The 25,474-nt window shown below is 41.7% G+C and overlaps 2 protein-coding genes across 2 annotated transcripts in view; both read left to right on the top strand.

Annotated features, from left to right (window-relative positions):
* col28a2a (collagen, type XXVIII, alpha 2a) overlaps window positions 1–8,888 on the top strand; it is a 46,572-nt gene extending 37,684 nt beyond the window's left edge. The window contains exons 27-35 of the mRNA XM_061880077.1: window positions 2,513–2,581; window positions 2,664–2,732; window positions 2,805–2,885; window positions 2,971–3,006; window positions 3,064–3,100; window positions 3,177–3,734; window positions 6,728–6,993; window positions 7,067–7,274; window positions 7,348–8,888. Of these exons, the coding sequence (XP_061736061.1) occupies window positions 2,513–2,581; window positions 2,664–2,732; window positions 2,805–2,885; window positions 2,971–3,006; window positions 3,064–3,100; window positions 3,177–3,734; window positions 6,728–6,993; window positions 7,067–7,274; window positions 7,348–7,556 (1,533 nt within the window). The 3' untranslated portion in view covers window positions 7,557–8,888. The remainder of the gene's footprint in view (window positions 1–2,512; window positions 2,582–2,663; window positions 2,733–2,804; window positions 2,886–2,970; window positions 3,007–3,063; window positions 3,101–3,176; window positions 3,735–6,727; window positions 6,994–7,066; window positions 7,275–7,347) is intronic.
* A 2,808-nt stretch (window positions 8,889–11,696) lies between these two features.
* bbs5 (Bardet-Biedl syndrome 5) lies at window positions 11,697–24,670 on the top strand. Its single transcript, XM_061880076.1, has 12 exons — window positions 11,697–11,874; window positions 14,331–14,413; window positions 16,576–16,641; window positions 16,720–16,769; window positions 18,750–18,877; window positions 18,957–19,092; window positions 19,208–19,303; window positions 21,392–21,454; window positions 21,532–21,666; window positions 21,759–21,842; window positions 22,083–22,106; window positions 22,181–24,670. Exons 1-12 carry the CDS (start codon window positions 11,813–11,815, stop codon window positions 22,280–22,282), a joined length of 1,029 nt encoding a protein of 342 aa, XP_061736060.1. The 5' UTR covers window positions 11,697–11,812; the 3' UTR covers window positions 22,283–24,670.
* Window positions 24,671–25,474: the final 804 nt, after the last annotated feature.

Here is a 25,474-nt window from a genome sequence, read left to right as displayed (position 1 = left end):
GCAAAAATATGGCAATATTGCGAAATGATCAAGTATGACACATAGAATGGACCTGCTATCCCCGTTTAAATAAGAACATCTAATTTCAGTAGGCCTTTAAATAATCATTAAATGCATAAATTACACAAATAAACAAGTGCTTGAAGTCAAAACTGTTAGTGTGTTACACAGCCTACACATTAACATTCAATTAATATGTCCAGGGTGTACCCTGCCTTCCGCCCGATTGTAGCTGAGATAGGCGCCAGCGCCCCCCGCCACCCCGAAAGGGAATAAGCGGTAGGAAATGGATGGATGGATGGATAATAATCAACAGTACTGTTTAATCTGCCTACATGTAAACACACTGCATCTTAGAGTAAGTTCATAAATAAAATCAAATAAACACTTTACCATAAACAGGATATGAACTGAAACCCATTGTACAAAATTGATGCTAATGCTAACGCTAATGTTCGGCGCCGCTAGCTTAGCACGTAGCATTGTCATTCATGACTCAGCAGTTCCTCTATCTACTGAGTCAGCCCAGTAGAAAGCACTAAGAGTTTACAATGAGCACAATCGTGAAAATGAAACGCAAGAGCGAATAGTTTAATAGAGACACGAACCTTCCGCTGACTCCCCCACACCAGGACGACGCCGCCTCACCTTCAACAGGAGCGCGGGAAGAGGCGAGAGGTCACGTGATGCGCACTACACCGCTGATTTAAAGGGACAGGACGCTATTATAACTATTGTATTTCCTTGAATTGCCGCCAGGGCGCTAATTAATTTAAAACCTCTTCTCACTCCTAAGCTTACCAAAGGCATGTGGTAAAAGTAAGCATGCGCTAATTATTTTAAAACCTCTTCTCACTCTGGGACTCACCAAAGGCATGCGGTACATTTTTTTGTGTGATGTAAGCTTGGACCTTAAATCCTACTGAATAGCTCTTAATCTTCTTCCCTTTATGCGATTTCACTTTATGCGATTTCAAATTACCGGTATTGAAATCAGCCCCCTCTATTTTGAAAATGATGTCAGGGGAAGTGTCACTCGTGACGTCACGAGTTTGACCGGGCGGTAATACTAAGCATGCGCTAATTATTTTACGAAGCGAGTTTGACCCGGCAGTAATTCAAGGCAGGCGCATACTATGTGCCCTGCGGCAATTCAAGGAAATACGGTATTATACAATAGAATAGAATAGAAAGTACTTTATTGATACCTGGGGGAAATTTAGCACCACAGTTCGCTCACAATAGACAATAATAATAATAAATAATATATAACATATATTATATATAATATATATTATATATAATTCACGGTGGCAGAGGGGTTAGTGCGTCTGCCTCAAAATACGAAGGTCCTGCAGTCCTGGGTTCAATCCCAGGCTCGGGATCTTTCTGTGTCTAGTTTGCATGTTCTCCCCGTGAATGCGTGCGTTCCCTCCGGGTACTCCGGCTTCCTCCCACCTCCAAAGACATGCACCTGGGGATAGGCCCCTCCCACCTCCAAAGACATGCACGTGGGGATAGGCCCCTCCCACCTCCAAAGACATGCACCTGGGGATAGGCCCCTCCCACCTCCAAAGACATGCACCTGGGGATAGGCCCCTCCCACCTCCAAAGACATGCACCTGGGGATAGGCCCCTCCCACCTCCAAAGACATGCACGTGGGGATAGGCCCCTCCCACCTCCAAAGACATGCACCTGGGGATAGGCCCCTCCCACCTCCAAAGGCATGCACCTGGGGATAGGCCCCTCCCACCTCCAAAGACATGCACCTGGGGATAGGCCCCTCCCACCTCCAAAGACATGCACCTGGGGATAGGCCCCTCCCACCTCCAAAGACATGCACCTGGGGATAGGCCCCTCCCACCTCCAAAGACATGCATGTGGGGATAGGCCCCTCCCACCTCCAAAGACATGCACCTGGGGATAGGCCCCTCCCACCTCCAAAGACATGGACGTGGGGATAGGCCCCTCCCACCTCCAAAGACATGCACGTGGGGATAGGCCCCTCCCACCTCCAAAGACATGCACCTGGGGATAGGCCCCTCCCACCTCCAAAGACATGCACCTGGGGATAGGCCCCTCCCACCTCCAAAGACATGCACGTGGGGATAGGCCCCTCCCTCCTCCAAAGACATGCACCTGGGGATAGGTTGATTGGCAACACTAAATTGGCCCAAGTGTGTGAACGTGAGTGTGAATGTTGTCTGACTATCTGTGTTGGCCCTGCGATGACAAAGCATATTTTTAATTCGGTCTGTGGTTCGTAAATTACAAAGTTCCATCAATGAGGAGTTAATAAATTACGTTAAATGACACTTTCCATACAGCCAACCAGACTGTTTTGATGTCCTGGTCAAAATACTCCAAACCGATTAGATCATTTTTGCATTGTATCTGAGGGTGGTTATAATTTGTTTCCATCAAGTTATTGGCTGGACTAATCTCTCAGTAGTCACACCCACAATTTACTATTGCACAAAAACCTTTAACCTACTGACAATGTGTTTGAAGGGTAATGTTGGGAGACCAGGACCTGCTGGACCAAATGGACCTCCAGGAGAGGGTATTCAAGGACCTAAGGTCAAATTTACAATCACCTCCTAGAATAAATGGTTATTTACTAAACTGTAATCTTACCTAAACAATTTTAATTTCTTTTCAGGGTGATCCTGGATCCCAAGGTATGACTGGACCTCGAGGGCCCCCTGGAGATGGGTTTCAGGGAGCTAAAGTAAGACCTAAATATGGAGTAAACACTGTGATAGACTGATCTGGTGGATGATTGATGCTTTTTTTGTTGTAGGGTGACCGTGGATCTCAGGGTGAGAGGGGAATCAAAGGTGCAAAGGGAGTTTTAGGAGATCCTGGACTCCCTGGTGAAGTAGTATGTAAAAGTAGACTTTTTGCAACTTACCATGTCCAATATATATATTAAAAATGATGGGTTATTGAGTTTTGTCAAATTACAGGGACGAGCAGGAACAAAAGGAGTACCAGGCCTAACTGTAAGTCGGTACATTTTTACCACATGGTTCAGAGTTCTAATGTTGCGTGTTTTTCAGAGAGAAGACATTATTAAACTCATCAAAGAAATATGTGGTAAGTGTCCCTCAAATTCCAGTCATCCAATATACAAAAGATTATTTAAATGGTTAATGAGTTTTGTTGTCATCAGGATGTGGCGTCAAGTGCAAAGAAAGACCAATGGAACTGGTCTTTGTGATTGACAGCTCAGAGAGCGTTGGCCCTGAGAACTTTGAAATCATCAAAGACTTTGTCACTCGATTGGTGGACGGGACTACGGTGGGACGCAACGCAACCAGAATCGGCCTGGTCCTCTACAGCCTGGAGGTCCATCTGGAGTTCAACTTGGTCCGCTACATAAACAAACAGGACGTGAAACAAGCGATCCGAAAGATTTCTTACATGGGGGAGGGCACCTACACTGGAACCGCCATTAGAAAGGCCACCCAAGAGGCTTTTTACAGCGCCCGGTCCGGGGTCAGGAAGGTGGCTATAGTCATCACCGATGGTCAGACCGACAAGCGAGAGCCAGTTAAACTTGACATGGCAGTGAGGGAGGCTCACGCTGCAAATATTGAGATGTACGCTCTGGGAATTGTCAATTCTTCTGATCCAACTCAGGCCGAGTTTCTGAGTGAACTCAACCTCATCGCTTCTGATCCTGATAGTGAACACATGTACCTTATTGACGACTTCAACACCTTACCAGGTGAGACTGTTCATGCTAGATGAGTCTGTTTGCCGAAGAAAAGCTAAATGATTAAACATACAGCTGTCATGTCTGTAGCTTACTGACGGATTATTGCCAGAGACCCAGGCTTTCTTTTAAGATGTGTAGCAAAGCCTTTTTAAAAGCTATTTGGCCAGGTAGCAAGGTACAACTTTTTGCAACTCAACGCCAAAAAAAACGGAAATGCTGATTATCGGTCCTGCTAGACAACGAACTCTATTTATTAATACAACTCTAACATTTGACAACCAAACAATTAAACAAGGCGACACGGTAAAAAATCTGGGTATTATCTTCGACCCAACTCTCTCCTTTGAGGCACACATTAAAAGCGTTACTAAAACGGCCTTCTTTCATCTCCGCAATATCGCTAAAATTCGCTCCATTCTGTCCACTAAAGACGCTGAGATCATTATCCATGCGTTTGTTACGTCTCGCCTCGACTACTGTAACGTATTATTTTCGGGTCTCCCCATGTCTAGCATTAAAAGATTACAGTTGGTACAAAATGCGGCTGCTAGACTTTTGACAAGAACAAGAAAGTTTGATCACATTACGCCTGTACTGTATATACCTTTATATACATATATACATACATATATACCTGTACTGTATATACCTTTATATACATATATACATACATATATACCTATACTGGCTCACCTGCACTGGCTTCCTGTGCACTTAAGATGTGACTTTAAGGTTTTACTACTTACGTATAAAATAGTACACGGTCTAGCTCCATCTTATCTTGCCGATTGTATTGTACCATATGTCCCGGCAAGAAATCTGCGTTCAAAGGACTCCGGCTTATTAGTGATTCCCAAAGCCCAAAAAAAGTCTGCGGGCTATAGAGCATTTTCCGTTCGGGCTCCAGTACTCTGGAATACCCTCCCGGTAACAGTTCGCGATGCCACCTCAGTAGAAGCATTTAAGTCTCACCTTAAAACTCATTTGTATACTCTAGCCTTTAAATAGACTCCCTTTTTAGACCAGTTGATCTGCCGTTTCTTTTCTTTTTCTTCTATGTCCCACTCTCCCGTGTGGAGGGGGTCCGGTCCGATCCGGTGGCCATGTACTGCTCGCCTGTGTATCGGCTGGGGACATCTCTGCGCTGCTGGTCCGCCTACGCTTGGGATGGTTTCCTGCTGGCTCCGCTGTGAACGGGACTCTCGCTGCTGTGTTGGATCCGCTTTGGACTGGAATCTCGCGACTGTGTTGGATCCATTGTGGATTGAACTTTCACAGTATCATGTTAGACCCGCTCGACAGCCATTGCTTTCCTCCTCTCTAAGGTTCTCATAGTCATTATTGTCACCAATGTCCCACTGGGTGTGAGTTTTCCTTGCCCTTATGTGGGCCTACCGAGGATGTCGTGGTGGTTTGTGCAGCCCTTTGAGACACTAGTGATTTAGGGCTATATAAGTAAACATTGATTGATTGATTGATAATGACATGAAACTTCAAAAGCAACCTGAAAAACAAACCACATTTTTCAGTAGGTATCAAAGTAAATGCAATCAGTCCGCTCCAGACACTCTAAACCCGACCTGGCCAAATCAAGGTCTGGGGGCCTTATGCGACCCGTTAAGCTTTTCAATCCGGCCCAACGGACATTCCCAAAAATGTTTTTAGATGTTTAAAATGTAAAGTGTAGCTGCCATTATGATGTGCACTCATCTTTTCTAATCACCCTAAGTCTTCAACTATACTAAGTCTTTACATGCTTGGAATCTGCACTTTTGCATGAAATACTAGTTACTATGGTAATTGAATGAGTTACTATGGTCATCTAATTAGTAACTATGGTAATATGATTAGTTACTATGGCCATCTAATTAGTTACTTTAGTAATGTAATTAGTTACTATCACTCGGGACGGTGTGGTGAAGTTGGTAGAGTGGCTGTGCCAGCAATCTGAGGGTTGCTGGTTCAATCCCCACCTTCTACCATCCTAGTCATGTCCGTTGTGTCCTTGGGCAAGACAATTCACCCTTGCTCCTGATGAGGCCTGGTTAGTGCCTTGCATGGCAGCTCCCGCCTGTCACGCGTTCGGCGCACTTGTTGCGCGGACTTGCGACTTCGTGGATGCACACACTACCAGTCAGCAGGATTGCAGGTAAGAATATGTTTTAATATAATAAAACAAAAGAACACTGGTGCAAAAAAGGAGAAAAACAAAGCGCGTGCCAATGCACGGAAAGCTAATGCTAAAAACGTAGCAGGAAACAGAAAACATTAAACGACGTGCCACACGCACGTGAAGCTAAGGCGGAACTTAGCACAAAATAATCGAGGGCAGAAGGATACAAAACGTGACGTGTTGCGAAAAGCAAGTAATGGACCGAGGACGAACTGAGGAATCAGGTGGGCTTAAATACACAGATGATAATCAACAACAGGTGTGACAGGAGCCCATGAGGAGGAGCACAAAACGTTGCCATGGTGACTAAACAAACGGGGAAGTGCTCAAACACAAGGAATCGGCAGAGTCCAGAACTAAACATGAACAAAGACATATAAGCGGCAAAACAATAAACGATCCGCATACCGGATCGTGACACCGCCATCAGTGTGTGAATGTGTGTGTGAATGGGTGAATGTGGAAATACTGTCGAAGCGCTTTGGGCTCCTTAAAAAGGGGTAGAAAAGTGCTATACAAGTACAACCCATTTACCATTTACCATCACTGTTGGGTTAATTACTGAAAACCAGTAACTTTTGCAGTGATAATGACAATGTCTTTGGATGGACTTACATTAGCAGTATGCTGCGTTCAGTGACACTCGGGAAACACTCGGCTTGGGGCCGGGACGTATGAAAACCGGGGTAACAATGTGCTTGAGTTTGAAGCAGTGCCTCTGCAGGTTGCAGCCAAGCACTGAACTTTATTTTCAAACTGTTGCTTTACCACCGGACCACAGTGACCATTTGATAATGAATGAATAAACAGAATATGTGTTTCCTTTCAGCACTGGAGTCCAAGCTCGTCAGCCAGTTCTGTGAGGATGAAAACGGTGCCCTAATCTACAATCGAGTCACAAACGGCCACTGGAACGGGCTAGGTGTTAACGGACACATTGGTTATGGAGGGCAAAACCATGTACATAACAACAACAACAACGGGAATGGATTTAACGACAACGAGAAGGAGGTCACAAATCTGAGACGTACAAACGAGCGAGCCCGTGGGGACACTTTCACACTGCCAATCAGTCCCGATACACTCCCTATTCAGGTCGTTGGCCGAATTATTGACACCAAGTAAATCAAGCAAATACTCATTTTTTTTTCAAATTGTGTGACTTCAGGTGGTAGAAGATGAAGATGGTGAAGATTTAGATCTAAGAGCCCAAGTGAGGGCCAGCAGCACTATGGCTGCAGTGAACAAAACGTATTTGTCGCATGGGAAGGAAAGTTCTGTGTCCAACGAGGCAGACTTATCATCATCATCATCATCATCATCCTCCAAACAAGTTTCAGTTTCCTCTTCGAACCCTAATCAGCCAAAGCCAAAAAGTGAGTAATTCCTACAATTTCACATTTTGGGGGGAAAAAAAACAAACAATCTCAGAGCATGTGTCTTCTTCAGCGGTCTCCCTTCGCGACCCCCGCTGTGACCTGAACTTGGACCAAGGCACTTGCCGAGAGTACAGCATCCACTGGTACTACGACAAGCAGGCTAACTCCTGTGCACAGTTTTGGTACGGAGGCTGCGCTGGGAATGACAACCGTTTTGAGCAAGAAGATGAATGCAAGAAGACTTGCGTTCGGTTGAGGAAAGATACAGAAAGTTTTTAATAATAAATATTAGGGGTGTCCAGATGGGATATTGATTTTGGATTAAAAAAAAACATGTATCGGATAATATCGGTTGCCTTTAAATCTCCGATGTACGATAGAAGATGTCTTGCAGCGTGTTGAATTGTACAAAGTTAACACCTAAATGTCCTCCAATAAGATCCTTTCTTGTGTTTAAGTGAAGTCATTTACATATGATAAACATGGCAGGCGATAGAACTGGCAGCTACACAACAGCTAAGCAAACAAAAGCACGCAAACCAACTTAAAATACAACATGTGTCAATATAAACAAGGATCAAGAAGCATATTAAAAGTATCCAGTAACAAATGTGTCCGCATCATTTAGCTGACTGTATCGTTAGTTTATCTTAATGAATAATCGTGTTGCCAAAACATACGTCTGTCATACATGTACTCTTTTTCATACCTACCATTTGTTCTTTGAGTAAATGTACTCGATCAAACCTTTTCTAACATTCCACACTCCAAAATGAAAGTATTTGATGGCATAAGGTTAGAGATTTTCCTGCCTACTATTGTTCACTGTTTGACTCATTTGACTTGCTCAAAGCTTTTTTGATATGCCAATCTATAGAATTATACAAGGATTGGTCCTGGGATAGGCTCCAGCACCCAAAAGAGGGACAAACGGTAAAAAATGGTTGGATGGACTATGATTCCTGTGATATCTTACTGGATTAATATCAATCAATCAATCCAAGTTTATTTATATAGCACTAAATCATGAGTGTCTCACAAGCCACAACAACGTCAGTATTAATATCAGTATTGGCCAATAATATCAGGAGCATATTGGAAGTGGAAAAGATGCATCGGGACACCCCTAATAATATATATATCAATTTATGATGCGTGAGTAGTCATATTTTGTTTTTCCAAGCAGGATGGAAGACAAATAGGGAATGTGGGTGTTTCAAAATTACAATCATTTTCTGACATCAATGTTTTTTCATTGGAAAACTCCAAAATGGGAAAAAAGAATATATTAAGCATATCGCTGGGTCAAACAAATACATTACTGATGTGTTGGTTTGGAAATATGCAAAATGTGTTACGCCATTCGACATCCGATAGGTCTGTAAGCCTTGTGGTTTACATTGACTAAATCATTTTTACAAGACAAAAATAGTTTTATTGTACTGGAGTCCTGTTTTTATTTGCCGCTGCTGTACAAGGCTGTTTATTTTTACGTGCAGAAGTCTACTGAAGGTATGTGCAGATTTGTCCCAGATTTGGTTGTGTGTGACAATTTGAAAAAATGAATTTGTCCCTTTTTAATAAAATATTAAAACGTGTTGATTTATTCCATTATTTTACTCCTGAGCCTCATTTCAGGTTTTTAAAAATAATATATGAGTTAAGTGGGGTACAGTATAGTTTATCTTCATAAAATACACCAGTGGGAGAGTGGCCGTGCCAGCAACCCGAGGGTCCCTGGTTCAATTCCCACCTAGCACCAACCTCGTCACGTCCGTTGTGTCCTTGAGCAAGACACTTCACCCTTGCTCCTGATGAGTGCTGGTTAGCGACTTGCATGGCAGCTCCCTCCATCAGTGTGTGAATGTGTGTGTGAATGTGGAAGTAGTGTCAAAGCGCTTTGAGTACCTTGAAGGAAGAAAAGCGCTCTACAAGTACAACCCATTTATCATTTATTTAAAGCCCCACTTACAAACTTTTAGCTTTGGTGGATTTTGGCGGCGCCAGTAGACCAAAGTGGTAGTGTTTTGCCTGAAGGAAGACCTCATTCCCCATGAGGACCACCTCATGGAGTAAGTCAGTTAGTATCTGAGCTGTCCACAGTGGGAACCTGCACATACCACTCAAACTTTATATTTGCAGTTTGCAGTCATCACATTTATTTTTCCTTACATATTACTTTTGAGTTTGTTGCATGGCTGCCCGTGTGGAACTGCAAACTGACAAGCTGGTATTAATTGCTATGTTATTTATTGCTACCACACCAATTTCCAATAACTAACATTAGCATTATCAATACCCCGAACGGGACAAGCGGTAGAAAAATGGACGGATGGATGGATTTTGATTTAAGCTTCGAAAACGACTTACTAGTCTAGCAGGAACAGAGCCAAGGCAGCATCGATCTGAAATCCCTCCTGGTCATTAAGCCTCGGACAAAACTTTTCATTTCTTTGGTTGTTTTGCAGCTTCCGCCATAATAGCAGTAAATGCATGTAGGCGTTCCCTTCAACTTCCGTCTTTGTAAAAAATGGGGAAAGGTGCACATTTGTAGTTTTTCTCCTCAAAGTTGCTTAGTGCCAATGAAAGTGATGTAGACCTCCTCAGGCCATGACAGAGGTGTCATTCAACTAGTTGTAAGTCCATGTATCATCCCAAAAGTTATGAAAATAATTTATGAAGGTTGAAAAGTTACTTATTGCTGCTTTAATATCAAGTTGTATACAGGGTAAATCTGCATTATTCTCCTCTTGTCCAACATACTGTGAATCTGTAGCCTCTGTAAATATGATGTGCAAAACCTCAAGCCAGTCAAGTTGTCACGTTGTTTAAATGGTAAATAAAAAGAGAATACAATGATTTGCAAATCCTTTTCAACTTATATTCAATTGAATAGACTGCAAAGACAAGATATTTCATGTTCGCACTGAGAAACAACATTATTTTGCAAATAATTATGAACTTAGAATATAATGGCAGCAACACATTGCAAAAAAGGCATTACATGGCCTCTCCTTTTAACAACACTCAGTGCAGGTTTGGGAACTGATGAGTCACATTTTTGAAGTGGAATTATTTCCCATTCTTGCTTGATTTAAGTTGTTCAACAGTCTCCCTTCTCATATTTTATCGTTCATGTTGCACCATACATTTTCAATGGAAGACAGGTCTGGACTACAGGCAGGCCAGTCTAGTACCTGCACTCTTTTACTAGGAAGCCACGCTGTCGTAACACCTGGATTGGCATTGTCTTGCTGAAATAAGCAGGGGCGTCCATGATAACGTTGCTTGGATGACAACATATGTTTCTCCAAAAGCTGTATGTACCTTTCAGCATGAATGGCGCCTTCACAGATGTGTAAGTTAGCCATGCCTTGGCCACTAATACACCCCCATACCATCACACATGCTGACTACAACATTTTCCAAATGAGCTAATATTTGCAAAAAATAACAATGTTTTCCAGTTCGAACATTAAGTATCTTGTCTTCGCAGTTTATTCAATTGAATATAAGTTGAAAAGGATTTGCAAATGATTGTATTCTGTTTTTATTTACCATTTACACAATGTGACAACTTCACTGGTTTTGGGTTTTGTACTTGTGATTAGTCAGGGGTACATATTGTCACTTTCATCGTCTCCAACCTCAACCATTGCTCAGAGCTACATAGAAACATACCCCCTCAACTGGTCACATGCTATTGGTTGTCAGAAATAAAATAATAATAAATACATTATTTAATATTGGATACACAATAAATATTGAAAAACCCTGCTTGGAGCTTGTGCTTTTTTTTACAAAACAGCTGTCCATGAAGTGACTTTGAAGTAAGTCTCTATTGCTACCCGAGTCTGGTTTGGATACGCAATTCTTATATCATCCCAAAAAATTGGGGGTGTAAATACTGCTTTGGGACTGTCACGATCGGCCTTTGCTGGAGTAGGACCCCAACGCAGAAAAGAATAAAAATAATAACAAAAGGCGCACTCAAAAGGAATGAGGAAAAACAACTAAGGATGCACGCAAAAGGTGCGGAGAAACGTAAATCTCACACAAAAGGTGTGGAAAGGAAAGGTAAACACTACACGGCAGAGCCACAGGAACAAGGAGCGCCAGAACAGAGGATTTGAACACGACTGGAAGAGTGAAGCATCAGGAATCAACTGGCGCTGAGTGAATGCAAAATTACTTAATCCTACCACAACCATGTCAAACACGACATTTCTACTTTTAAAAGTCCAACAACCGAACACATTATACTTAAAAACGTACTTATTGTTTTATTTATGTGGTGTGCATTGTGTTGGAATAAGAAACACAACTGCACCCGTGCGCACATGTGAGGCCAACACAAGGGGGCGCTAACGCACCAGATGATGGACAGCAGCCGCTGTTAAAGCAGAAGAAGAAGATGGTCCCTCATGCTTGCCGTCTGTTGCCATGGATACTGCAGCTTAGCGCAAGCTCGTCACACCTGCTAGCTCCTTTAGCTTCTTTTCGAGCACACTTTGCAAGGATTACTCAAGAAAGTCATGGCGTCGGGTTTAGATGCTCTTTGGGAGGACCGAGACGTTCGCTTCGATATAACAGCACAGTAGGTGACACGCCTGCAAACATCAAGTTAGCTTAGCTCCACATTCGTCTAGCAAGTGTTCGTCAAATTCAAATTCTAATTACTGCTAATTATGTCAGTCTAATTACTAATACTAGAGTCATCATTTCATTTCTACCCTCCTCCTAAATGTCAGTCTAATTACTAATACTAGATTCATCATTTCATTTCTACTCTCCTCCTAAATGTCAGTCTAATTACTAATACAAACCCCTTTTCCATATGAGTTGGGAAATTGTGTTAGATGTAAATATAAACAGAATACAATGATTTGCAAATCCTTTTCAAGCCATATTCAGTTGAATATGCTACAAAGACAACATATTTGATGTTCAAACTCATAAACTTTATTTTTTTTATGCAAATAATAATTAACTTAGAATTTCATGGCTTCTACACGTAGTTGGGAAAGGGCATGTTCACCACTGTGTTACATCACCTTTTCTTTTAACAACACTCAATAAACGTTTGGGACAGTGGTTCTTAACCTGGCTTCGATCAAACCCCAGGGGTTCGGTGAGTCGGCCTCAGGGGTTCGGCCGAGCCTTCGCCACGGAGGTAAAGACACCTTCGACTTATTGTGTCAATAAAAACTTCTCCCTGTCAGCATATTATGGCCACCCCCAAACAACATTCCCTCTAATTTTCCGTCTGATTTGCAGGTTGTTTGATTGATCGATTGAAACTTTTACTAGCAGATTGCAAAGAAAGAGAAAACACAGTAAAGCTTTCACAGTACAGTACATATTCCGTACAATTGACCACTAAATGGTAACACCCTAATAAGTTTTTCAACTTGTTTAAGTCGGGGTCCACCTTCATCAATTCATGGTAAGGTGTGTAAATTGTTGGTTTTGTTCTTAGAACAAGGTTAAGTTCATGCACGGTTCATTTTGTGCTCCAGTAAAAAAAACATGATTTTTTTCTTGAATTTGAAAAAAAAACATTTTATTTTTCACTAAGGAAGGGTTCAGTGAATGCGTATGTGAAACTGGTGGGGTTCGGTACCTCCACCAAGGTTGAGAACCACTGGTTTGGGAACTGAGGAAACTAATTGTTGAAGCTTTGAAAGTGGAATTATTTCCTATTCTTGTTTTATGTAGAGCTTCAGTTGTTCAACAGTCCGGGTCCCCGCTATCGTATTTTACGCTTCATAATGCGCCACACATTTTCTATGGGAGACAGGTCTGGACTGCAGGCGGGCCAGGAATGTACCCGCACTCTTTTACTATAAAGCCACGCTGTTGTATCACATGGCTTGGCATTGTCTTGCTGAAATAAGCAGGGGCGTCCATGATAACGTTGCTTGGATGACAACATATGTTGCTCCAAAACCTGTATGGACCTTTCAGCATTAATGGTGCCTTCACAGATGTGTAAGTTACCTATGCCTTGGACACTAATGCACCCCCATACCATCACACATGCTGGCTTTTCAACTTTACGCCTATAACAATCCGGATGGTTATTTTCCTCTTTGTTCCAGAGGACACCACGTCCACAGTTTCCAAATATAATTTGAAATGTGGACTCGTCAGACCACAGAACACTTTTCCACTTTGCATCAGTCCATCTTAGATGAGCTCGGGCCCTGGGAAGCCAGCGGAGTTCCTTGGGTGTTGTTGATAAATGGATTTTGCTTTGCATAGCAGAGTTTTAACTTGCACTTACAGATGTAGCAACCAACTGTAGTTACTGACAGTGGTTTTATGAAGTGTTCCCGAGCCCACGTGGTGATATCCTTTACACACTTATGTCGGTTTTTGATGCAGTACCGCCTGAGGGATCAAAGGTCCATAATATCATCGCTTATGTGCGGTGATTTCTCCAGATTCTCCGAATTTTTGGATGATTTTACGGACCGTAGATGGTAAAATCCCTAAATTCCTTGCAATAGCTCGTTGAGAAATGTTGTTCTAAAACTGTTTGACAATTTGCTTACAAAGTGGTGACCCTCACCCCATCCTTGTTTGTGAATTACTTAGCATTTCATGGAAGCTTTTTTTATAGCCAATCATGGCACCCACCTGTTCCCAATTAGCCTGCACACCTGTGGGATGTTCCAAACAAGTGTTTGATGAGCATTCCTCAACTTTATCAGTATTTATTGCCACCTTTCCCAACTTCTCTGTCACGTGTTGCTGGCATCAAATTCTAAAGTTAATGATTATTTGCAAAAAAAATTTTTTTTTATCAGTTTGAACATCAAATATGTTGTCTTTGTAGCATATTCAACTGAATATGGCTTGAAAAGGATTTGCAAATCATTGTATTCTGTTTATATTTACATCTAACACAATTTCCCAACTCATATGGAAACGGGGTTTGTACTAGGTCCATCGTCATCATTTCATTCCTATTCTCCTCCAAAATGTCAGTGTAATGACTAATACTGGGTCCATGTGGTCATCCTAAATGTCAGTGTCATGTCCACACAGGCAGATGAAAACTCGACCTGGAGAAGTGCTAATAGATTGTTTGGACTCCATCGAGGACACAAAAGGAAATAACGGAGATCGAGGTACCTTAAACTTTATCATGAGGAATTGTTATGGTTATATTCTACATCAGGGGTGTCCTAACCTTTTCTACTGAGGGCTGCTTACTGAACAATGAAATACCACCAGTACTCCACCAGGGACTCAATTCCTGCAGTGTCCCCCCGCTTAGCCAGTACATGTCCAGGCCCGTCTGAAGTTTGCTAGGCAGCATTTGGATGATCCAGAAGAGTATTGGGAGAATGTCACATGGTCAGATGAAAACCAAATCGAACTTTTTGGTAAAAACTCACCTTGTGGTGTTTGAAGGAGAAGGGATGCTGCGTTGCATCCAAAGAACACCATGCCTGCTTTGAAGCACGGGGGCGGAAACATCATGTTTTTCTGCAAAGGAACAGGACAACTGATTCATGTAAAGGAAAGAATGAATGGGGCCATGTATCTTGTGATTTTGAGTTAAAACCTCCTTCCATCAGCAAGGGCATTGAAGATGAAGCATGGCTGGGTCTTTCAGCACAACAATGATCCCAAACACACCGCCCCGGCAAAGGAGTGGCTTCGTAAGAAGCATTTCAAGGTCCTGGAGTGGCCTAGCCAGACTCAACCCAGTAGAAAATCTTTGGAGGGAGTTGAAAGTCTGTGTTGCCCAGCGACAGCCCCAAAAGATCACTGCTTTAGAGGAGATCTGCATGGAGGAATGGGCCAAAAATACCAGCAACAAACCTTGTGAAGACTTACAGAAAATGTTTGACCTCTGTCGTTGCCAACAAAGGGTATATAACAAATTATTGAGATGAACGTTTGTTATTGACCAAATACTTATTTCCCGCCATAATTTGCAAATAAATTATAAAAAAATCAGACAATGGGATTTTTTGGGGGAGGTTTTTCTCCTTTAATTTATATATATCACTTTTAACGCTATAATATATACAAATGAACTTCAAAACTATCCGTTAACAAATAGTTTCTTCTGTTATATGCCCAGGCTTCACGGTGGCAGAGGGGTTAGTGCGTCTGCCTCACAATACAAAGGTCCTGATTAGTCCTGGGTTCAATCCCGGGCTCGGGATCTTTCTGTGTGGAGTTTGCATGTTCTCCCCATGAATGCGTGGGTTCCCTCCGGGTACTCCGCCTTCCTCCCACCTCCAAAGACATGCACCTGGGGATAGGCCCCTCCCACTTCCAAAGACATGCACCTGGGGATAGGCCCCTCCCACCTCCAAAGACATGCACCTGGGGATAGGTTGATTGGCAACACTAAATGGGCCCTAGTGTGTGAATGTTGTCTGTCTATCTGTGTTGGCCCTGCGATGAGGTGGCGACTTGTCCAGGGTGTACTCTGACTTCCGCCCGATTGTAGCTGAGATAGGCACCAGCGCCCCCCACGACCCCAGAGGGAATAAGCAGTAGAAAATGGATGGATGTTATATGCCCTTTTTGTTGACGAAAACCCAGTTTTTGTGGCAAAAACACAAAATATGCAACATTTTCCCCCAAACATGTTTAAAGTGGAATATTTGATGTAAAGTAACTGGAGTCTTAAATGTGTAAATAATTCATAACACTGTTTTTGGTTCTTTGTTTTGTGAGCAATGACCGTTAAAAATAAGTCATATCAATATGTATTATTTTTACTTTCAACGCTTAAAACTGTAGATAAACTTCAGATCAATCTGTCAATTAAACATTTTTATTTATGTGTTAATACTTGTCCTTTTTGTCAAATAAAACCTTGTTTCATTTATATGGTAAACACAAATAAATATGCAATAATTATATTGGAGCCTTTAATGTCAATAATTCATAATAACATTGATTTTGATCAATTGTTTTTTGAGCAATGATTGTTTTAAAGGAAAAAAACAGCCTGCATGGCAGCTTTGTGTTATTAGAGTTAACTTGTTACATTTTGTTTGCTGTTTGATTCCACATTTACTTTTTTGGGTAATATTATTTTTGAAATGTGTCACAGGGCGTAAGAAATTAGCTGCGGATTGCAAATGTGCTCCAGGCCGCACTTTGGACAACCCTATTTTTTTGTCTATATATATATATATATATATATATATATATATATGTGTATATGTATATATATGTGTATATGTATATATATATATATATATATATATATGTTTATGTGTGTGCGTGTGTGTGTGTGTACACATCCATTTGTGTTTTGCAGGGCGACTTCTAGTGACAAACCTGAGGATTATTTGGCATTCGTTGGCCCTGCCGAGAGTCAATTTATGTGAGAAAAAATTTTGACAAGCAATGTGGAGTAAAATGTTATTGTCACCATCAATGATTATCAATAACTTTGTTTCAGCTGTGGGTTACAACTCCATTATTAACATCACAACAAGGACAGCATACTCGGTGAGTATAACATGTCAACCCATTTTTATTGAGTTTACACTGGAACCTCAAAGGTCCAACACAATTCTTTGTGCTGGTCATCTATATTGAAAATAATCTCTTCCAGGGTCAAAATGTTTCTGTCGATTTCCCAAACAAGTCTAAAATAAGTTAACTGTTAAAAGTAAAATGGAGAAAACCACTTAACTTTAATGACAAATGAAAAAGTTGTAACTCAAACACGAGTAAACTGTCACAACTAAACTGATAAGTAACAATTCATAAAGTTTTGAATGTGAGTCCACTTACGTCACATCTTTCCAGTTTATCTCTTAACACCTCTTGTTGAAACTAGTCCATCTTCTGGGAATAAGTCTTTCGAAAAAGCCAAAGAAAAGGCCAGACACAGGTTACTTGCTTATTAACCCAAGTCTAGTGATGTACTGGAGTTTCAGTTCCTCCACAACAATTTGCCTTAAATTCTGAATTGGAGCATTCAATTTCAGAGCTTTCACTCTAATTAATATAAGGTTGCGCGGCATTGACGATATTTGATATAAATGACATAAATATGGCCGACAATAATGCAAGTTGATGACACATTCTATCGGTGTCCCACAAATTTCACAGCGTCTTTGCTGGAAGCTAACGTCCCTCCACGGTGTAAAGCCGTGTACTAATCCCGCTTCCATAACATAACATACTTGCCAACCTTGAGACCTCTGTGGTGGGGGGTGGGGCGGAGGCGTGGTTTGGGGGTGTGGTTGGGGCGGGGGGGCGTGGTTAAGAGGAGAGTATATTTTCAGCCAATTCACCAACTCAAGTATTTCATATATATTTAATGTATTATATATATATATATATATATATATATATATATATATATATATATGTATATATATATATATATGAAATACTTGACTTTCAGTGAATTCTAGCTATATATATTTATTTTATTATATATATATATAAATAAAATAAATAGTTTAATTTCAGATTTCAGACTGTACCTATCAAATACACAGTAATAAAAACACAGTTGTTCTACTAACTGTACTGTGCTAGCTGGTTACTAAAAAAACAACAACAACACTTACCTTTCACTATTTGAGTAACGTCACTTCCGAGTTTCCAGAAGATGGCGCCGGTATGTGCTTTGTCCTGCCGTCTCTCGCTGTCAGCTCTGTTCGTTTTTGTGTTTTTTGCGTCTATTTTCGTCTCTGTCAGAAAGATTAGTGTTTGAGGATAATTAAAGCGATGGACTAGAAAAAAAAAAAAAACGCGACTGCATTAGGACGGATTCCGATGTTTTTAGACACATTTACTAGGATAATTCTGGGAAATTCCTTATATTTCTATTGTGTTGCTAGTGTTTAAGTGGGTTAAATAGTACCTGATAGTCGGAGGTGTGTCTCCACGGGTGTCTTTACAGTAAGAAGTGACTTTTTAACCACAATTTTCTCACCGAAACCTGCTGGTTGACATTCCTTCTTGATTCATGTTCGCTTGACCGCTCTGATCCATAGGAAAGTTTCACCTCCAGGAATTTTAAACAAGGAATCACCGTGTGTTTGTGTGGCTAAAGGCTAAAGCTTCCCAACTCCATCTTTCTACTGTGACTTCTCCAATATTAATTGAACAAACTGCAAAAGATTCAGCAACGCAGATGTCCAAAATACTGTGTAATTATGCCGTTAAAGCAGACGACTTTTAGCTGTGTGTGTGTGCAGCGCTCATACTTCCTATAAACCCGTGACGACTTGCGTACACGTCATCATACCGCGACGTTTACAACACGACATTTCGCGGGAAATTTAATAATGCAATTTAGTAAAGTAAAGCGGCCGTATTGGCATGTGTTGCAATGTTAATATTTCATCATTGATATATAAACTATCAGACTGCGTGGTGGCTAGTAGTGGCTTTCAGTAGGCCTTTAAGTGGTCATGTGACCAAGAGCAACAAACATGCAACGCCACGAAGTGTATGATTTGTCTCCAGAAACTGCGAGGCCAGACCGAAGCCCTCTACATTCTGACCAAGTCCAACAACACGAGGTTTGAGTTCATCTTCACTAACGTGGTTCCAGGAAGTCCCCGCCTCTTTACCTCCGTCATTGCTGTGCACAGGTAACACTTTCAGTGGAAGCTCAACTCTGAGTCACAAAAAAAGACTTCAAATTTTGGGTGTTTTTTTGTTTTCTTACAGGGCCTATGAAACTTCTAAAATGTACAGAGATCTCAAATTACGGGCTGCGCTTATTCACAACAAAAACTTGCGTCTCTTACCAAGGGAGCAAGTTTATGACAAAATCAATGGAGTCTGGAATTTATCCAGTGATCAGGTACGTCCGGCCATCCATTTCCTACCGCTCGTCCCTTATGGTGTTTTAGTTATATCATAGAAACCAATGTCATCAAGTGTAGAGTACTTGTTGACGCATCATTTCTTTCTCTTAGGGGAACCTAGGAACTTTTTTCATCACAAATGTGCGGATAGTCTGGCATGCAAATATGAACGAGAGCTTCAATGTCAGCATTCCTTACCTCCAGATTGTACGTATATTGTCTTTACTTCAACTGAAAGAGCAAACATGTCCCACCTGCAGATTAGCTAAATTATACATGTAATGCCTTTTGATATCATCTTAAGTCCTTTTTCATTGTGTGCAATAATAGCGTATATGCCAGGTAATTTTCCAAAAACATGAACTATCATTTCATGTGATTGGACTCAGTTATTGTAGAAGTTCAGCTTTTACAAAGAAAGTAAAGCTTTGTTTTAATTCACACTGTCAATCCTTTAAAGGGGTCATTATTATGATTTTTTTTTCCATATTGAAAACACTTCCTTGTGGTCTACATCTCATGTTGTAGTCGTTCTTTTTGCTTACATTTTATTTGACACACCATTTTCAAGCCACTTCCATTGCGTCTTCTCCCGCCTACTTTGAAGTCGTTATTAGCGCTTTCATAGCAAGTTTACTGACAGATACAATCGAGAACTACACACTTCTTTTCATTTGAAATGGTAACAGAGGAGGATGTGTGGGCACGTATGTCTGCCCCACAAGAAGATAGCCAAAAAGAAGCCACTTTGGCTACGTTTTCCAATGTATGGATCATCGGTTTTCCCAAACAGCTCGTATGGCGAAAGTAAGAAGGAGGCAAGAATATGTTTTAAATATCTCTGCAATGCTTTTTCATGGTTTGATTTAACATTTTCAGGACTTATGCAGATCCCAAATACACAAAAACAGTTGGTTTTGCTTAATAGGGCCCCTTTAAAGGCTGCAACTAAAATGTGCTTAACTTTCCTGTGATATTTTGCATACAGTACAGGCCAAAAGTTTGGACACACCTTCTCCTCATCCAATGCAATGTTTTCTTTATTTTTTCAATACTATTTACATTGTAGATTGTCACATCAAAACTATGAATGAACACATGTGGAGTTATGTACTTAACAAAAAAAGGGGAAATAACTGAAAACATGTTTTATATTCTAGTTTCTTCAAAATAGCCACCCTTTGCTCTGATTACTGCTTTGCACACTCTTGGCATTCTCTCCTTGAGCTTCAAGCACACCTGTGAAGTGAAAACCATTTCAGGTGACTACCTCTTGAAGCTCATGGAGAGAATGCCAAGAGTGTACAAAGCAGTAATCAGAGCAAAGGGTGGCTATTTTGAAGAAACCACAACATAAAACATGTTTTTTTGTTTAGTACATAACTCCAAGTGTGTTCATTCCTAGTTTTGATGTGACAATGTAAATCAGGGGTCGGGAACCTTTTTGGCTGAGAGAGCCAAGAATCCAAATATTTCAAAATGTATTTCCCTAAGAGCCATATAATATTTTTTTTTAACACTGAACACAACTAAACGCATGCATTTTTAAGTTAGACCAACATTACTAGAGTATAATAGGTCTCGTATTCTTTGTAATAACGTTGATATTCTGAAGCTAACCGTGGAGGGGGCGTGGCCTGCGGGCCTGCAGCAAAGCGGGGTGTGCCAGGACCGGTCTCGAAATCAGCGACAGGTGCGTACATGGCCCACTTGGGCATTGTTATCTAATCACCTGTCGCTCTGTTATAAGCAGCAGCCGGGAGGAGAGACAGGGTTGGAGCTGGAGCCAGAGCGCGAGCGAGAACAAAAGAGAAAAAATACAATTGCTGGAAAGCAACTGAGAGACTTATTGAAAAATAAAAAAATATCATAACCCTGAAAAAGGCTTTTATGTCGGTGCTTGGTGGTCTGAAGAACCCCCAGGAGGGCAAGCCCTAAAAAAAACAATAATAAATAAATCATGCAATTTCTTGAACAAGTGCGGTAGAAAAAAGGATGGATGGATTCAAATGCATGAGCATGTTTAATCTTTTTAACGTTATTTTTAACATTTTGATAACAAGTGGAATTAGTCAATACTTATCGCTTTAAGCAATGTCAGCTCAGATTGACCTGAGAGCCAGATGCAGTCATCAAAAGAGCCACATCTGGCTCTACAGCCATAGGTTCCCTACCCCTGATGTAAATAGTCATGCAAATAAAGAAATGAGAAGGTGTGTCCTAATATTTGGCCTCTACTGTGTGTCGCATTCGGGATGTTTCATGTATTTATTTTCCCACCTTTCCCTCTTAAAGTGGTCTATCAGAATAAGAGACTCCAAATTTGGTTTGGCTTTGGTGATCGAGAGTTCCCGCCAGGTCAGTTTATTTCATCACAGGCGTTTGTTCTCTGGCCAGTAAGTAATAACGTGTACTGAATGTCTGGTTGCTTGCAGAGTGGCGGCTATGTGCTGGGGTTTAAGATTGACCCTGTGGATAAACTTCAGGATGCTCTTAAAGAAATCAACTCGCTCCACAAGGTGTTCTCTGCCAACCCCGTCTTTGGAGTGGAATATGAAATGGAAGAAAAGGTATTCAAACATAGACTCTAAACAACCTCTGTTCCTTTCTGCTATTTTTTTTTCACAATCTCCATTTGAAAAGAGAGTGTTGTTTATTCCAGCCGCTGCCTTTGGAAGAAGTGACCATGGAGCAGCCTCCGGATGACGTGGAAATTGAGCCTGACGAGCAGACGGATGCTTTCACTGTGAGTGGGCCTGTTTGCCTTCCTCACTCAGCTTCATGTTCCAGCTCTCAGAATAGCCGCTGACTAACCAATTATTTTAGAAAGTGACACTTGAATACCATAGCGACCAATTTCATATTCAAAATATAGTGTTGACCATGTAACACTTTGGGTACTCATGTCCTTCATATCTAAAAATCTATACAAGTGAATTCGGTTTTGTTCAACAAGTAATTTCTACAAATGTTGGCTTGCCCACAGGCCTATTTCGCTGATGGCAACAAGGTAAAGTCACTCAACATACATTACTCATGTACTTTAGTACAAGATCTCACGCATGTCCTTTCTGTTGTTTGAAGCAACAAGACCGTGAACCCGTTTTTTCTGAGGAGCTGGGCCTCGCCATTGAAAAGCTGAAGGAAGGATTCACTCTTCAAGGACTGTGGGAAGTCATAAACTGAAATTATATTGATCAATGATGTTTGGGGTGGGTAACCATATGTACCTTCAGTGGAGGTGTTCAATGTGTTAATGTCATGTCCACAGAAAAAATGTCCAAGAAATATCTGTCCACATAAAAACACCTAATGTTACTGGCTGTTATGCACATTTTAGCCATTCAGACACCTGAAAACATGCACGTCTGCCGTTGCACAAAAAGGAAAACCAACAGCACTAAGTCCCTCGCCACATTACATTTGTGAGTTTGCAGCTTTACTCTGTCATGGACTTTTGTTTTTTGGCCCAAGTTAAACTTTGTCATACATGAAAACGTCTAAATGAAGTAAAAATATCCATACTACAGTAAGATTGGCCACCAGATGAAACCAAAGCCACCATAGCGCTGTTCAGTATCGTGGCCACTGATTGGCTCAGCCTTAAGCAGCATTATTTCAGTGGGGCAAAAACGTATTTAGTCAGCCAGCGATTGTGCAAGTTCTCCCACTTCAAATGATGACAGAGGTCTGTCATTTTCATCATAGGTACACTTCAACTGTGAGAGACAGAATGTGAAAAAAAACAATCAAGGAATTCACATTGTAGGAATATTAAAGACTTTATTCGTAAATGAGGGTGGAAAATAAGTATTTGGTCAACCATTCAAAGCTCTCACTGATGGAAGGAGGTTTTGGCTCCAAATCTCACGATACATGGCCCCATTCATTCTTTCCTTAACACGGATCAATCGTCCTGTCCCCTTAGCAGAAAAACAGCCCCAAAGCATGATGTTTCCACCCACATGCTTCACAGTAGGTATGGTGTTCTCGGGATGCAACTCAGTATTCATCTTCCTCCAAACACGACAAGTTGAGTTTATTCCAAAACGTTCTATTTTGGTTTCATCTGACCACATGACATTCTCCCAATCCTCTGCTGTATCATCCATGTGCTCTCTGGCAAACTTCAGACGGGCCTGGACATGCACTGGCTTAAGCAGGGGGACACGTCTGGCACTGCAGGATTTGATTCCCTGTCGGCGTAGTGTGTTACTGATGGTAACCTTTGTTACATTGGTCTCAGCTCTCTGCAGGCCATTCACCAGGTCCCCCCGTGTGGTTCTGGGATTTTTGCTCACCGTTCTCATGATCATTTTGACCCCACGGGATGAGATCTTGCGTGGAGCCCCAGATCGAGGGAGATTATCAGTGGTCTTGTATGTCTTCCATTTTCTGATAATTGCTCCCACAGTGGATTTTTTCACACCAAACTGCTTGCCTATTGTAGATTCACTCTTCCCAGTTTGGTGCAGGTCTACAATTCTTTTCTTGGTGTCCTTCGACAGCTCTTTGGTCTTGGCCATAGTGGAGTTTGGAGTCTGACTGTTTGAGGCTGTGGACAGGTGTCTTTTGTACAGATAAGTTCAAACAAGTGCCATTAATGCAGGTAACGAGTGGAGGACAGAAGAGTTTCTTAAAGAAGAAGTTACAGGTCTGTGAGAGCCAGAGATCTTCCTTGTTTGAAGTGACCAAATACTTATTTTTCACCATCATTTACAAATAAATTCTTTAAAATTCCTACAATGTGAATTCCTGGATTTTCTTTTCACATTCTGTCTCTCACAGTTGAAGTGTACCTATGATGAAAATGACAGACCTCTGTCATCATTTTAAGTGGGAGAACTTGCACAATCGCTGGCTGACTAAATACTTTTTTGCCCCACTGTATGTTGGATTAGACAAATGTAAATGTGGCCATGTGGGTGGTATGTCATGTTTACAAGTTTGAGTTGTGTAAAAAAAACGTGTTTACAAGGTCATAAATGTGCAGAAATGTATTTTCCACAGTCGGGCCTGCAACAGATGAAGTGATGGATTACTGTACATTCATGATGGGTTGTGTTTCCAAACAAATACTCTCAGGACACAAACGTAAAAGCTCCATTTCAGCCGTCTACACACGGTCGCTGCATTCCCCCTCAAAACACATGAAAAAAGATGCGTTTTTAAATTATTCAAACAGATTTGGACATGGCCTATTTCTCTCGGGGACTCCCCTACACCCCAATAAAAAATAGTTCTGCAGTTTTTTTCTCACCAAAGACTTTCAGCAGAAACTATGACTCAATCAATTTGGCTTTTGACATATGTGATATTACCTTAGCAGCTTTAAAAAATGTTTTGTTTTTTCTTAAGCTGCTGTGCCTCCCTTGAAGCCTTCTAGCATCTCCCAAATATAAAAAGCACACACATGGCCCTTCCAGGTGACCCCACCCATAGTCTTTGTAGATATTCTGATAATTAGATTATATTTTTGTAGCATAGATAGTTTTTCATTGTAGTGAATATGTATATAGCAGATTTATTGTAAACTGACTTATGTATTGAGTCAAATAAATTGATTTCAATTAGTGCTGTCAAATGGTTATTTCTTTAATCATACTTTTGAATTTGGAATTAATCGTGATTAATCACAGCAACATTTTTAAAATGTTTTACTTGAATGTACATCGTTTCTTGAAACCTTGGTAACAGTTTAAAGTCCCAACGCTTTACTTTCAAGTGAAATTTCCCAGCAAACACACCAGCCGGAGTCTCCTGAGGACGCTCCATCGTCTCCTGAGGACGCTCCATCGTCTCCTGAGGACGCTCCATCGTCTCCTGAGGACGCTCCATCGTCTCCTGAGGACGCTCCATCGTCTCCTGAGGACGCTCCATCGTCTCCTGAGGACGCTCCATCGTCTCCTGAGGACGCTCCATCGTCTCCTGAGGACGCTCCATCGTCTCCTGAGGACGCTCCATCGTCTCCTGAGGACGCTCCATCGTCTCCTGAGGACGCTCCATCGTCCTCCTGAGGACGCTCCATCGTCCCCTGAGGACGCTCCATCGTCCCCTGAGGACGCTCCATCGTCCCCTGAGGACGCTCCATCGTCCCCTGAGGACGCTCCATCGTCCCCTGAGGACGCTCCATCGTCCCCTGAGGACGCTCCATCGTCCCCTGAGGACGCTCCATCGTCCCCTGAGGACGCTCCATCGTCCCCTGAGGACGCTCCATCGTCCCCTGAGGACGCTCCATCGTCCCCTGAGGACGCTCCATCGTCCCCTGAGGACGCTCCATCGTCCCCTGAGGACGCTCCATCGTCCCCTGAGGACGCTCCATCGTCCCCTGAGGACGCTCCATCGTCCCCTGAGGACGCTCCATCGTCTCCTGAGGAC

This window comes from Nerophis ophidion, linkage group LG19 (assembly GCF_033978795.1).
Source record: "Nerophis ophidion isolate RoL-2023_Sa linkage group LG19, RoL_Noph_v1.0, whole genome shotgun sequence".
Taxonomy (NCBI): Eukaryota; Metazoa; Chordata; class Actinopteri; order Syngnathiformes; family Syngnathidae; genus Nerophis; species Nerophis ophidion.
The sequence above is the reverse complement of the archived record's forward strand: the minus strand, read 5'-3'. Positions and strand labels throughout refer to the sequence as shown.

Excerpts from the sequence above, each read along its gene's own strand:
- bbs5 (XM_061880076.1), top strand. The coding sequence starts at position 11,813 with ATGGCGTCGGGTTTAGATGCTCTTTGGGAGGACCGAGACGTTCGCTTC. Across the intron at positions 11,875-14,330 it reads CGCTTCGATATAACAGCACA|GCAGATGAAAACTCGACCTG; the intron begins GTAGGTGACACG and ends ATGTCCACACAG. Across the intron at positions 22,107-22,180 it reads ATTTCGCTGATGGCAACAAG|CAACAAGACCGTGAACCCGT; the intron begins GTAAAGTCACTC and ends TGTTGTTTGAAG.